This window comes from Neophocaena asiaeorientalis, unplaced genomic scaffold (assembly GCF_003031525.2).
Source record: "Neophocaena asiaeorientalis asiaeorientalis breed wild unplaced genomic scaffold, Neophocaena_asiaeorientalis_V1.1 scaffold119, whole genome shotgun sequence".
Classification (NCBI taxonomy): domain Eukaryota; kingdom Metazoa; phylum Chordata; class Mammalia; order Artiodactyla; family Phocoenidae; genus Neophocaena; species Neophocaena asiaeorientalis.
In genome coordinates, this window is record NW_020175821.1 from 449,133 (window position 1) to 464,369 (window position 15,237).

At 48.7% G+C, this 15,237-nt stretch overlaps 1 protein-coding gene and 1 non-coding gene across 5 annotated transcripts in view; one reads left to right on the plus strand and one right to left on the minus strand.

The window, feature by feature from the left end:
* The window catches only part of FRMD5 (FERM domain containing 5), a 46,742-nt gene that overhangs the window by 16,083 nt on the left and 15,422 nt on the right, over window positions 1-15,237 (plus strand). For all 4 annotated transcript variants that reach the window (XM_024732373.1, XM_024732376.1, XM_024732375.1 and 1 more), the window contains 2 exons: window positions 1,386-1,509; window positions 4,667-4,754. In XM_024732373.1, the coding sequence (XP_024588141.1) occupies window positions 1,386-1,509; window positions 4,667-4,754 (212 nt within the window). The remainder of the gene's footprint in view (window positions 1-1,385; window positions 1,510-4,666; window positions 4,755-15,237) is intronic.
* Window positions 8,497-8,568, minus strand: TRNAG-UCC (transfer RNA glycine (anticodon UCC)). The gene has a single exon. It is a non-coding gene; the product is annotated as a tRNA-Gly (tRNA).

Consider the following 15,237-nt stretch of genomic DNA (forward strand, 5'->3'; position numbering starts at 1 on the left):
GTAAAAGTCAGCCTATTGCAACTTTGACTTCTGAGACTCCTGTTTTTAAAAACCTCCTAAGCCTGAAGTCTAGAAGGTACTTGCCAACTTTAAGGTACCCAAAGATACTCCTTTCATTTTTTTAAAGGAAAACCTGGTCCCATCTAAGTGAAATTTTAAACTCTAGTTTTACCCTGACAACCATATTGAAATTTTCTTTTTTTTTTTTTTTTAATTTAAAGAAGTTATTGGTATCCAACATTGATGTTTCCCATTTGGAGCTTTCTAAGTAAAATCATAATAAATGACTCCATGGCTCAAGATCACTTCAGACTTTAAGCCGAGGGAAACCTTTAGTCTCTTGCTAAATGACAGAAATTCCCGAGTAGTCTGGAAGGCACTGTGAGGAGACCTGTGCCACAGGACAATATTCAGTTGTGAAAAAAGGGCACATTTTCCTCTTAATATTTACTCCCCACTCAAGACTTCTCACCTGCACTGGTTGTGGTTCTCACTAGGGGAGGAGAAAAGACAACCACAAAGCAGCTGAACTTCTTAACATCCTTTCTCCTGACACACACAGTGTTCCCTGTGGAATGCTGCATGTGGAGAAGGCTGGATTCTGACCTAGGACCACATTGTAGGGAGTAGCGTGGGCCCACTGGCCCCCCCCAGATCTGAGATCTCAGCAGCTTTGGGGATAGACTCTCTCTGTGAATCTGCAGGACGAGAAAGCCCCACCCCCTGCTGGGAACGGAGAAGTCAGCCTTAGGACCTGGTGCTCCTGAACTCAGCGGCCCTTTCTGCTTATAGCCAGTCTTCCCACTCTGCAGCCCTCTCCGGGGGGCCTGGCACCTGTTCAGCCCTCAGTGAATATTTATTCAAATGTGTTCACTTGATTTGATTTGATTGGGACTGAGAGTTGAGTTCTGAGTTTGGGTCATGGTTCATTCATCATTTTGCTGTGTCCCTGCTAAAATCCTCAAAACGAGATTTAGTCTTTGGATGTGGCTCAGGCCCAAAAGCTTTCTGATCAAGCTCACAGTTTTCTGTGCTGCCACAAAGAGCATTGTTCTCAGGCTCTCTTCTGGGAGCCTGTGGGCCATGGTGCAGACTTCTGCTCTTTTATTGCAAATTTACATGTGGTGACCTCAGAACGCAGGGTCAGCTCTACCTTCTCTACTTGGCCTTGATACCAACTCAGTGTGCACACCTGGGGAAACAAAGGTGGGCCTGCTCCTGAGGAACATGCCCTCTGCCCGACTCACAGCTGTGCTCAGGATCCACTGTTCTTTGCAAATGTGGTACAGACTTTAGCTTTTGCTCTCTGTGTTAATCTCTTGTTGTTTTGCCAGTGATGATTTACCTATCTCCACAACTGTTTTCCTCTACTTTCCTTTTGCAAGCGGAGATTGGGGATTATGACCCAGGAAAACACCCTGAAGGCTACAGCTCCAAGTTCCAGTTTTTCCCTAAACATTCAGAGAAGCTGGAAAGGAAGATTGCTGAGATTCACAAAACAGAACTCAGGTGCGTGACACTCAGTTCAGGCCAGGCCACCATCTCCCTCACAGCCTGAGCACACAGCCTCTGCACTGCATCCTCTGCTCCTGCAGACCCAGCCTTCCTGACTCTGGGATGTACCATTTTCAGTGATCCACTGACAGTACAACCTCAAGGCTCCCTCTCCAAGAACAGTGGTGTAGGCTGAGGCTTAAAGGCAAGAGAGAAGCTTTATAGGTAAGGAAAATGGAGAAGGATTGGCCTCTGAAAGGTATTTGCTTCACTAAGATAAATGAAGAGACAGAGGGAAGAATCATGAACTGGGGAAAAGGAAAAGGAAAACGTAAACAGCAGAAGAGGGAAGAGAGGAGGGGTTAAGTGGGGATGTGAAAAATGGGCAAGCCTCTGACCTTGGTCCGTGACAGTGACAGGTGGCTTCTGGATCAGTGGATGGGACCACACAGGGCTGGCCTGATTCATAGCTGGTGTGGGTACCTTGAGAGCACCTCATTCAAGGGTGTGTCTTCAGCACTGCTTCCTCAACCCCACACCCCTGCACTGAGGGAAGGAGGGGGGATAGAAGCAGCTGGAAGCAGGAGGCTTGTCCTCCTCAGACTCTCCGAGGTCACCCAGAATGTGCCACATCCCATAAAATAGCATCAGTGCATCCTCTCACCCATATGAAATAGTGTTTTCTACAAAGGTTGGTTTTTCAAAAAGCCACAAAAGGGTGTTTAGGCTCTACTTTGTATGGCACACTGGAGCACAGATTCCCCAAACTGATAAACTAAGAAAAAATTTATGTACAATTCAGCATTGTAAAATAAAACCTGGGCTTCCCTGGTGGCGCAGTGGTTGAGAGTCCGCCTGCTGATGCAGGGGACAGGGGTTCATGCCCCGGTCCGGGAAGATCCCACATGTTGCGGAGCAGCTGGGCCCGTGAGCCATGGCTGCTGAGCCTGCGTGTCCGAAGCCTGTGCTCCGCAACGGGAGAGGCCACAACAGTGAGAGGCCCGCGTACCACAAAAATAAATAAATAAATAAATAAAACCTGCTATCATATTAATACCATGCAATTAAAAAAAAATCTTTTCAAATGTTTGTGTAACTAGGAATGACAATGTCCAAGGGGTGGGAAAAAGATATTTCTAATGATGACATTAACCTTAAACTAGTTCCTACCTGATGCCCCCCGAAACAAAAAATCTTCACCTTCACTCAAAGATTTTACCAACAAATACGTCCCCAAAGCCTCTTTAGCCATATAAACAGACCTCCTGCCCACTGTGTGTGGTTGGACTGGTCCCCACCCACCAGAGGAATGGAGACACCTACCAGAGGTGGAATCCTAGCCGCCTCCCACCCCTCTCCCTGTGCAGGTGCTGCCCCAGCTCCTCCCATCACTCTTAGGGAATAGTGGCCCCTTGTGGTACAGGTCAGAATAAACACATCTGTGAGGGCTCCTGGCTCATTAAAAGGAGAGATCAAGGGTGTGCTGGGACAACCGGGAGCCCCTGCCAGGAGGGTTTTAGGAGATGTCAGAGCAGTGGGGACAGTCCTCCAGAAACCTCATAGAAGTCAGGGGATTCCTCAGGAAATGATGCCCACTTTGAGGGTCCCAGAGGGTTGAGGGTGAATGCAGCCCACGGAGCCCTCCAGTCTCCACACGGGGAATAAGGAGGCTCCCTGGAAGGGGTAGCGGTGCTCAGCTGCCTCTGGTGCCCGGTCCTTTGCCTGCTGCGCCAGCATTTTCCAAACACCTTCCCCGTGTCTCAGGTGCGCTGGTGGGTGTAAACATCTGCATTGTACAAAATGCCTCCTTACACAGGTACTACTTACACAGGCTCAGCCTCACCTTCGTAATGTAAAAGTGTGTCTGTGTTTCCTTTCTGCAGCTCTAACGTGTGTTCCTTGAGGGCCCAGGCTGCACTATAGTTTATGGTGTATTTCATACAGGGCAGCACAGAAGCTGCTGAGGTGCTGATTGATTGATGCCTCTCCAGAAAGACACTAGAGGGAATCTGGTCTTCTTCTCCCTCAGGCTGGCTTGTCTTCCTGCCCTGCCATATTACTTGAGACAAATGATAACTTAGAAAGTTTCAGTCCTGCCCACCAGCCGTCAGAGTTGTTGACTTGACAAACTGCCCACACCTCCTCATACTGAAGCCAATCCCACATCTGTAGAAGGAGGTCAGCTTCCCAGGGCACTGGACCCTGAGAGAGCCTGTGGTGATCCTGCACTGGTTCTGCGTGGAGCCCATCCACACCCCTGCTAAAGAGGCAGCCAGGAGGGGAGTGATGCTGAAGGCCTCTTCTTCAGATGGCTTGGTGTCAGCGCTGGTTTCTTCCATTTTTCTGCTTGTTTCCTTTTCACAGTCATCGCCCTGTGGGCAGACAGAGCTATTGTGGAGTCTGGGGAGCTCAGCACTGTCTTCTGTTGCATTTCTTTACCCTCCATTCCTGTGTTCCCATTTGGTAAAGGAAGAGGGTTAGGCAGCAAGATATACAGGTCCCTTCTTTGTGTTTCAGTCTAGATCAGATGGCCTGCAGCCAGCCTACAGATGTATTTTTTTTCTGCCCCCATAGTACTTAAAACCGAAATGCCACATAAAATTCGGTATCTGTGAATTCTCTTTAAAAATCACACCTGGGCTTCCCTGGTGGCACAGTGGTTGAGAGTCCGCCTGCCGATGCAGGGGACACGGGTTCGTGCCCCGGTCTGGGAAGATCCCAGATGCCGCCGAGCGGCTGGGCCCGTGAGCCATGGCCCCTGAGCCTGTGCGTCTGGAGCCTGTGCTCCGCAACGGGAGAGGCCACAACAGTGAGAGGCCCGCGTACCGCAAATGGTGTGACTACAATCCAAGACTGCATTCCAAGACTATAGCTGAGGAGCAGCTGCCCTCACTAGACGGGGTGGCACTCCCAGTTTGCCCTAGTCCCCACCACTCCCTATTGTATTACACTCAGCCCATGTCATTCATTATGTAGCCTGCCTCACTCTGAAGACTTCCAAGGTTTTGACCCTAGATAAGAGTCTCTGAAGTCGGTCCTAGGACGGAGCAGGGAGCACACTCTATGGAAAAATCGGAGTGTGAGACACCCTGAGCACTTCCTAATTGAGTTTACCTCAGGGGAACCTATGGGAGCAGGAAATCCTGAAATCATCCCGTTTTCTTTATTCCAGTGGCCAAACACCAGCAACATCAGAGCTGAACTTTTTAAGAAAAGCGCAGACGTTGGAGACATACGGAGTGGACCCTCACCCGTGTAAGGTAAGACCCGCCCCCATGGCCGGAGACTGTGCTGACCTTGCCGCCTCTAGGCAGGGGTCCCTGGTCCATGGCCTGTTAGGGCCGCACAGCAGGAAGTGAGCGGCGGCGAGGGAGCGGCGCTTCATCTGCTGCTCCCCATCGCTCGCATTACGGCCTGAACCATCTTCCCCCTGCCCCCGTCCATGGAAAAATTGTCTTCCACAAAACTGGTCCCTGGTGCCAAAAAGGTTGGGGACCGCTGCTCTAGAGGGTGACAGGCAGGGAGGGACCACGCGCCTGTGCCACCCGCCCCTTCAATATTGGGATGATTGGCTTTTTTAGTGACAGACGCCAGAGAAAATGTCTCGTTGTGAAAACTCCTCTGGTTTCCACGCTGCATGATCTTGTGGTGCCACATCGATGTCAGAGGGTCCGGGGCAAAGTCCATGGAAATAACAAATTGGAAACCGGGGCCCCACTTTGGCAGCAGTGGGTAATTTGGTGGAAGTGAATAGAAGAGGAATGGGGGAGGCCCCCCACAGGGAATGATCAGAGGCTGCTCAGCGCACTGCCCACCCTTCCCTGACCCGTAATCTGTTTTCTTTCCAAGAGTGGGTTTTTATTGACTGCAGCGGCCTAAGTCACTGCGTGGAACTGCAGTGGAGTTACGTTTAATTCCCTTATGCGCGTGTGAGGGCGGGACAGGAACCAGCCAGGGAGGCTCTGCCCAGAGAGGAACCTCTGTGATTACTCACTAGCATTTCAGAGACGATCTCGGGCAGCCACTCGAGACTGTGGAAAGCAGTGGAGACCCGTGGCCTCTTCCTGTCTCTCTGTGGCCGGGTCCCTGCGCTTCATCTCCTCATCCCAGCTGCTCTGACACTTCTGGTCTCTGCCTCAGTTTCTCCAAATCTTTGCCTCTCTCTTTCCACTACTGGAGAGACCCCAGTATCACAAGTAAAACTGATTCTCAAACACTGACCTCTTCTTCCTAATAAGTGAGGGGCACCATAAGTTTCCAAAAAAAATTAATAGAATAGAAACCGAGGAACCCAGTGATGTGGAGGCAGAGTTGCGTTTCCCTCGGCTGCTTGGTGAGGAGATGGTGATGTTTTTGTTGCGTAGGATTTAATGCCGAAACTTCAAATATGAACTTTGAGAACATTCTGGCACTCAGAAACCTGGTCACCCTCCCAGCTCCACAGTTCCCTATCTACCAGCACAGCCTACTGAAGATAAACCCTGTGCTCTTGGGGGCCAGCACTGTCAGAAAACACATTCATGCCATTTTATACCAAAAAAAAAAGAAGACATATGTATATTTACAAATGAATTAGCAAAGCTTCCTGAATAATGCCTTGTGTACAACCGATGTAGTTTAACTTGCATAAATTCCTCAGATACTATCAGCAGGGGCCTGCAGAGGACTGACTGACAAGAGCTTTGGAGTCCGCTGGCCTTGGCTCCAGGGCCGGTCTCCTCCTTCCTGGGGCCTTCAGAAACTTCTCTGAGCCTGGCTTTCCTCATCCGTGTTAAAGTCCTCAGCAGATACTCCGCACCTGTGCTCCCTGAACTGCTGAGTCACTTCAGGACCTGAAAAGACAACAGCTGCCTTCTTCTCTTCTCCGCCATCCTATGTGCGGCTGGATTTGCTCCATGTCTTCTCACAAGGCTCACAGGTCTTGTCTTCTCACAAGACTTTCAGGATCAAGCGATTCCTGGCCAAGAAGCAAAAGCAGAATCACCCCATTCCCCAATGGGTTCGAATGAAAACTGGTAACAAAATGAGGTACAACTCCAAGAGAAGACATTGGAGAAGAACCACGCTGGGTCTGTGAGGAGCCTCGCCTATGAAGTGGCACACATTTATGCTGTGTCAAGGTCACTTGCATCTTACCATATCACTTTGAGAACATCACTACCATCTGACCAGCTGGGTGTGTTTTATTGGGAAAATTATTTTTCTCTTTGCGTGTTTCTGCACTAGTGCTTTGGTTTAGTAGTAAATATGTGAGACCTTTGGTTAGAAGGAAAAAAAAAAAAGACATAGCTGCCTAAAGATAGATATGGTCAACAGAAGATGCCAGGTCACCTCTGCATTTAACCCCACATCTGTCCAGTCCCATTGAGGCCACACAGAGTGCCCACCTCTTCAGAGATGGGTCCCTAGGCAGGGCTGTCACCTGATGGCACGTGGAGGTGTGCTGACGGTGAACCTGAGCATGACAACTGAGTGTAGCAGGGTGGGGATTCTCTGCTGTTGCCTATGGGGGTCTGGAAGCTACAGCGGCACCCAGCTTGGTGTCCAGCCCAAACCCACACGCACCCTAGGACTGCGGGGGTCCTGGCTCAGGCCTGTCTTTTGATGACTCTGTCCACCAACAGACACAGAAGTGAAGAGGCTACAGGAAGGAACCGGCTTTCATACCAGGCACTGCACAAGGCCCAATCCCATATATCCTATCATTTCATCCCCATGGCACCCACTCCTAGAAGGAGAGAGGGAAGAGAGGTTTGTGGCACACCTTCCCTAGCAGGCCCACTGGAATCCTTTCACATTATTTTCTTATCTAATCCTCATGCCAGCACCGGGAGGTAGATATTATTCTTCCTGATTTATAGACAAGAAGATGAAGAAGATGAAGTTTCCAGGAGGCCACAGTGTACAAGGCCCTGAGTGGCAGAGCAAGAATATATGAACTAAGGTCACTCCCTGTTGCTGTGTATCTCTATGGAGCAGAAGCCCCCAGGAGACTTCCTCTGGGGAGAAGGTGGGAGCAGTCATCTTGCTGGGATTCCGCTCCCTTGTTCCTGGGCCCCGTACTTCTTGCTCACCCGGGGCCACGTTGGGGCCCTGCTGCAGACCCTGCGGCTCATCTCATTAGGCTCTGGTTCAGGATTCCCTCGGCCCTCCTGAGGAAGGAGAACAGTTTGGGAGCCTTTACTCTTGTCATTAAGTAGAGTCACTTTGGTGATAGGCTACCAAGCCCTCGCCTTAATGTTGCTACAAGGAGAGCCGAAATAAGCTGGAGTGCTTGGTGTAATAGATACTGATGATTTCTATTAACAGAGAGGCAATTACTGGAGCTCTGGGAATCTGGGGCACACAGCCCTAGGGAGGACAGAAGAAGAGGAATCGTTTCGATAATTAAATGAGATCAGACCAACACTTCGGATGGGCTCTGTTCTCCTGGACTGATTAAGAAGCTGCTGTTCTTTCTGATGGTTTCTTTCTGCCCAGAGGGCCCTTGCCTGGCCCTGGGACTAGGAAGAGGATATCCTACCCACTCTGGGAGGGACAGCCAGAGGGCTCCAGTAGCTAGCTGTCTTACACTAATACCCAAACTCTGAACTTGCACAAGCTGTCCTGAGCTCTCTGCCTTTCCACTGACCCCCAACTCCTGGCAGGAGCCCCTAGCAGATCAAGCCTACAGCTGCTGGATGAGGAGGATGGAGCAAACCACTGACAGCCCAGTGTTGCATCTGCTCCCCGGCCCTGACACCTCTCCAACCTCTCACCATCTTGTTCTTTCCAGGGGGCCTGGGACTGGTTGTTTGCCTTGGGTCTCCTGCAGGCCCAGACTGTGGCCTCCTGCCCTGTCAAGGATTTGAACTGGTCGGACCCACCACGTGAGCCCAGCCTTATCATGAATCATGAAGGTGCCATTTATCGAGAGCCGCCACATGCCAGCCACTTACACTATCTCATTTAACCTTATTTATTTATTTTTTTGGCCACGCCACACGGCATGTGGGATTTTGGTTCCCCGACCAGGGATCGAACCTGTGCCCCTGCAGTGGAAGTGCAGAGTCCTAACCACTGGACCACCAGGGAAGTCCCAATCTCATTTAATCTTTACAACAACACTGCCAAGAAGACATTCTTGGGCTTCCTTGGTAGCGCAGTGGTTAAGAATCCGCCTGCCAGAAGACCTAAATAGACATTTCTCCAAAGAAGACATACAGATTACCAACGAACACGTGAAAGGATGCTCAACATCACTAATCATTAGAGAAATGGAAATCAAAACTACAACGAGGTATCACCTCACACTGGTCAGAATGGTCATCATCAAAAAATCTACAGACAATAAATGCTGGAGAGGATGTGGAGAAAAGGGAACCCTCTTGCACTGTTGGTGGGAATGTAAATTGATACAGCCACTATGGAGAACAGTATGGAGGTTCCTTAAAAACCTAAAACTAGAACTGCCATACGACCCAGCAATCCCACTACTGGGCATATACCCTGAGAAAACCATAATTCAAAAAGAGGCATGTACCACAATGTTCATTGCAGCACTATTTACAATAGCCAGGACATGGAAGCAACCTAAATGTCCATCGACAGATGAATGGATAAAAAAGATGTGGCACATATATACAATGGAATATTACTCGGCCATAAAAAGAAAGAAAATTGTGTTATTTGTAGTGAGGTGGATGGACCTAGAGTCTGTCATACAGAGTGAAGTAAATCAGAAAAACAAATACCGAATGCTGATACATATATATGGAATCTAAAAAAGAAAAGGGTTATAAAGAACCTAGGGGCAGGACAGGAATAAAGACGCAGACGTAGAGAATGGACTTGAGGACACGGAGAGGGGGAAGGGTAAGCTCAGATGAAGTGAGAGAGTGGCATGGATATATATACACTACCAAATGTAAAATAGATAGCTAGTGGGAAGCAGCCACATAGCACAGGGAGATCAGCTCCATACTGTGTGACCACCTAGACGAGTAGGATAGGGAGGGTGAGAGGGAGATGCAAGAGGGAGGAGATAATGGGGATATATGTATATGTATAGCTGATACACTTTGTTATAAGCAGAAACTAACACACAATTGTAAAGCAATTATACGCCAATAAAGATGTTAAAAAGAAAAAGAATCAACAAAAAGAGTAAAAAAATAAATAAAAGATGTGGCACATATATACAATGGGGTACTACTCAGCCATAAAAAGAAACAAAATTGACTTACTGGTAGTGAGGTGGATAGACCTAGAGACTGTCGTACAGAGTGAAGTAAGTCAGAAAAACTAATACCGTATGCTAACACATATACGTGATTCACTTTGTTATAAAGCAGCAACTAACACAACATTGTAAAGCAATTACACTCCAATAAAGATGTTTAAAAAAAAAAAAGAAGAATCAGCCTGCCAATGCAGGGGACACAGATTTGAGGCCTGGTCCAGGAAGATCCCACATGCCACGGAGCAACTAAGCCCGTGTGCCACAACTACTGAGCCTGTGCTCTAGAGCCCATGAGCCACAACTGAGCCCACATGCTACAACTACTGATGCCCGCGTGCCTAGAGCCCGTGCTCCACAACAAGAGAAGCTACCACAATGAGAAGCCCGTGCGCCGCAACGAAGAGTAGCCCCCACTCGCCGCCACTAGAGAAAGCCCACGCGCAGCAACGAAGACCCAATGCAGCCAAAAATAAATAAATAAAATAATAAATTTATTTTAAAAAAAAGAAGACATTCTTGTCTTTTTAAGATGAGAACACTGAGCTCTGAGGAACTAACTAACATGTCCAGTGTTAGTGGCAAGGATGGTACTGGGACTCAAACTTGGAGTTGTGGAGTTTCAGTGCTGTGCTCTTTCAGTTATCATTCATGGTCTTCCATCCGGAGAGGTGGCATTTATTTAGGAACAAAGCGGGACTCACTGCCAGTTCTGATCAAGAGAGGATGAAAGACCTACAAGACTACTGAAATCATCATAGAAAAATGTAATGTAAATTCATCAAATGGCTTTATGTCTGTTTTGTATAGATAGACCAGGAGAAAATTGATTTCAGCAGGGTCTAGGTTAGGTCAACCACACAAATAAAATGATAGTGTCACTCCGTTGCTCTTAAAACAGGATCATTACTTTCATAATCCAGCTACCAAAGCTCCTCTCTAAATAAACCCGTTCCCCATTTGACACGTTGCCCTTGACCTCAGAGAAGCAGAACAAGAAGCATCAGTGATGGCTTGCCCTCACCCTCAGGTGGGCCCCTCTTGGCTACACTGGGGGGAGTGTGTTAGGTTTCCTGCCAAAATGAAGAACTAAAGCCACTTAAGTGGCAAGTTTCTGCCCAGATTTCCATTTCTGAGCTGTCACGGGTTGATGCCAAGCCTCTTCCAGGGTGCCTGCCTCCTCCTCCTCCTCATTTCCACTCTGGTTTCTTGTGGCTGTGTTTCAGTGTATTAAAACTGGGTGGTTTTCATGATTGATTGAATGTGAAGGTCCCCAGCTGTGAGCCCTTTCAGGAATGGGCACCACTGTCTGGAAGAGCGTATGGAATCTTCTTCTCTCAGGTTTTTTAAGGATAATAGAGGCTTCGTCCACCCAGACTGAATTAGTTTCAGTTGTGCACCAGAGAGGGGATGGCTGACTTTGAGAGGCATAACAACCAAGAAGGCTGTGGTCCTGACTCAGACACATCCAGGATGTCCTCTGGGGAGCAGCAGACAGAAGCCTACTTCATTGTATCCAGAGGTAGATCTGGGCAAAGATGGCCAGATGTCCCTGTTTCCAAGAACCAGTCAGTACTATGATTTCCAAAAATCCTTTTCCAGACAGAGTGATCATCTTAGGGTGAACATTTGGTGATGATGTATTGATGCAGGTCAAGTTTGATGGTGGGTTCCCTATGAACATGAATGACTGTGCAAATCCATCCCCTCCTCAAGAAAAACACAGTGGCCTTGTCCTGGCAGTACATCATTTAGGCCATCTCCCTAAAATCGGATGGAAGTATCGATAGTATTTCTTGGAGTATGTATTATTGTCCTCATCTTACAGATGAGGAAACTGAGGTCCAGAGAAGCAAGTAGAACCAAGGCTGAAGCTTCTTCCACAAGGATGAAAAATTGAAAATAGATTTGTCACCTCACAACCATAGAAGCAAACTAAAGTCTTTTGACTGTTACCTGATGTAGAGTGGGCCTGGCGATATTTGCTGTGGGGCTGTCAAGACCTGAGTTTTTATTCCACCTCCCATATAGTTAATGGCTCAGTCCTGTGGGTGCTGATTGTATTGGGATGGGCAGGGGACAGGGAGGAAAGACAGAATCCAGCTTGATAAGATGGAAGAGCTGAGGAGCAGCTTCCTGCCATCTGTGTCACTTCTCTCCTCATCCTCATTTCCTTCTCTTTCTGTCACATAGCTTGTCCTTCCACATACAAATCCAAAGGGCAGGCTCACGAGGAGAATGGCTTGTTAGATGAAAGAAACTGGGAAACTTGTGGCTGCCTGTTTGTGTTTTCACGCTAGTCCACGCTCTTTTTTTTTTTTTTCGGGTGTGCTGTGCAGCTTGGGGGATCCTAGTTCCCAACCAGGGATTGAACCTGAGCCCTCAGCAGTGAAAGCAAGTGTGGAATCCCAACCACTGGACCACCAGGGAACTCCCTGATGCTGGTCCAGATGTGAGGTTTCTTGCTGTAATTCCAATCCCATGCCTCATGTGCCAGAGACGAGTAGCAAACATCCCAGCTGCCCGCACTGTGGATGCCCACGTGCCAGGGCCTTGCAGCTTCATCTGCCACTATTGCATTGGAAGCAGTTTGGATAATTGCTCTCTTCAAATGGGAGGATGGATTGGGATTGCACAAGGCGCTATTATTACTTATTGGGATAATAAGTAATACTTATTGGCGTCTAATAGGGATTTACTCCCAGTTTGTTCCCTGTTCCAAATCAGCCAGTCTGGTCAGGAGAGACTGTTCACCTCTAACTCCAATACCTGCCTTCACTTGGAGGCCGGCCCTGTGGTGTCCGGGCGGTGCAGATGGCCAGCGCCACCCAGTTCATGGGAGGACCTGCCCTTCCCTTTGCTCTGGCCAGAGACAGGCCTGTCACTGCGATGACTCTCACAGATGTCCTTCCCCTCCTGCCCACTTCACTTTTCCCCTGGACCTCCAATGTATCACCCACATCCCCCTTCTCCATGGTCCCTAACAATGAGTAACTTCTCCCTTTCTACCTCAACTTCCCACACCCTCTTTTCCTAAATAGCAAAATTTAAATCCATCAGCATCAGGAAAAATAGTAAAATGTTAGGCTTTTTGAAAAGAGATTCTGTACTGAGTTCAATAAACTCAGCTAATCAGTAGCAGCTATAATATTATTAACAACAACACAACCATTAGCATGTATTGGGTGCTTACAGAGCACAGCCTAAGAGGCAGATGATATCATCAACCCTGACTTGACAGCGAGGGGCCTGAAACACAGGGCAACGAAGGGACCTGGCTGAGGCCACACGGGCGGTGAGTGCAGAGCCAGGACCTGGGCCGACTGACCTGGAGCCCTTGGTTCTGGTGCAGGTGCTCTTCTACCGTTGCCCACAGGGGCCTGGAGTGTGAGACCTGGAGGGAGGCCTTCCCTGCCCACTTCGCTGCTTCCCGTCCCTCCTCTACCATCCACAATCCATCCACAAGCCTCTGCAGGCCCTGCCCTTCCTTTCCATCCTTCCGCCTGTTCTTCCTCCTGGGCCTGTCCTTCAGCGAGCAGCAGAAGACACCTTCCCCCCTCTGCCCCACTGTGCCCTCCCCTCGTTCTGCTCACGTGTGGGCTTCCCCCCGCCCCCGGCAGCCACACTGGCCCCCACCTCACTGCCTCACACATTCTCCTGATAAACGTCTGCTGCAGGCCTGTTCTCTGAGTACAAATAAGGTAAGGCCTCCACCCTCGAGTCTCTGTCTAAACCCGCAGTTGTAGGCCTTCATCGGGTCCTGCCTGCACAGTGAGCTGAAGGCCGCCCGGTGCCCACCCTCCAACCCTGTGGGCAGAGCCCTCCCTCACCCACTGCCGCCCCGCCCCCAGGCCAGCCTGCCCAGTTAGTGCCGGTGCCCCCTGTGAGGGACAGTGTTTGTGTGCAGTGCTGGCGCTCAGCTGTTAGCACCCACCACCAAGCCCTGATGACAGGCAGGGGGAAGCCCAGCCCCGTGGCTTCAAAGTATCTCCATTCAGGTTATTTTTAAACAGCATTTTGCTGTGCCCATGGGTTGAATGACACTGTGCTTGCAGCCAAATGTTGGGGTCACGACAGACCCTGAGGAAAGGACAGTAACAACTATGCATTAATTCAAATGTCTGCAAAATATATATTTAGTTTATTTCCTGGGCCCAGATGCTCACACCTGTAATCCTGACTCTAAGAGATAGCTTTAAGGCAAAACTGCACTTTTCCTTGAGGCAAGGCTCATGAGGCCCTGCAGAGGCCCCACTGTTCTTAGGACTGATTAGGCTGAAGATCTGTGCCAGGGAGGCAAAGCCTGAAGGCCGGAGAGACTAGGAGAGCCTGACAGCCACGGCCCACACTTGCACCCATCACACCAGGGACCTGGCCCCAACCCCATGGCACTATCTGAGCTGTGGCCCAGACAACTGGCCTGTATGCCCATTCGATCAGCAGCATGGCATAATTTTCTGGCCACCTGAACACACACCCTGACAGAGCAGATTCTCACCTGCGGCCGCTATCAGGTGAGAGAATGTAATCGTCACCCAGCTTTCTGTGCCCCATCCCAGGCTAGAAAAGACCTGGGCCTCCTAGAGCTCATTTCCCACGTGATGGAACCAGGACCTACAGCTTCTGCACCTTCTCCCCTCTTTACCCAGTAGAACCTTAAGCCTTGTGTTTACCAACTGATAGTGACAGGTGACCAGGAGGCCTCTTTGTTGGTTCAGGCACCACAGGGCTGGCGATAGCTGTTCCACTTGGCCAGTTGCTTCTTATATTTTCTTCAGCTAAACTTTCCTGAGGGAGCCCAGTGTGTCAGGCCATCATGATAATGATAACTGCTATTCTCTCTCTCATTCACACAGAACAGCTTTCTCGAAATATAATTCACACATCAAAAAAATCCATCCTTTTCAAAGTGTGCAGTTCGATGGTTTTTAGTCCATTAACAGAATTGTGAAACTTGTGAAACAATCACCACTATCTAATTTTAGAACATCTTCATCACCATCAAAAATAAACCCTGTACCTATTAGCTGTCACTCCCTATCTCCTCTTCCCCACAGCCCCTGGCAACCAGTAGTGTACTTTTTGTCTCTCTGGATTTTCCTGTTGTGGATATTTCATATAAATGCAAGCATACAACATGTGATCTTTTGTAACTGGCTTCTTTCACTTAGCATAATGTTTTCAAGGTTCATTTGTGTTGTTACAGGTATCAGTACTTCATTCCTTTTTACTGCTGAATAATATTCCATTTTGTGGATGTACCACATTTTGTTTATTCACTTATCAGCTGATGGACATTTGAATTATTTCCACTTTGCAGCCGGTATGAATAATCCTGCTATGAACATTCATGCACAAGTTTCTGTGTGAACATAGTTTTCAGTTCTCTTGGGTACATACCTAGGAGTGGAATTGCTTGGTCATATAGTAACTCTACGTTTAACAATTTGAAGAACTTCCAAACTGCTTTCCAAAGTGACTGCACCATTTTACAATCCCACCAGCAATGTGTGAGGGTTTGTGGT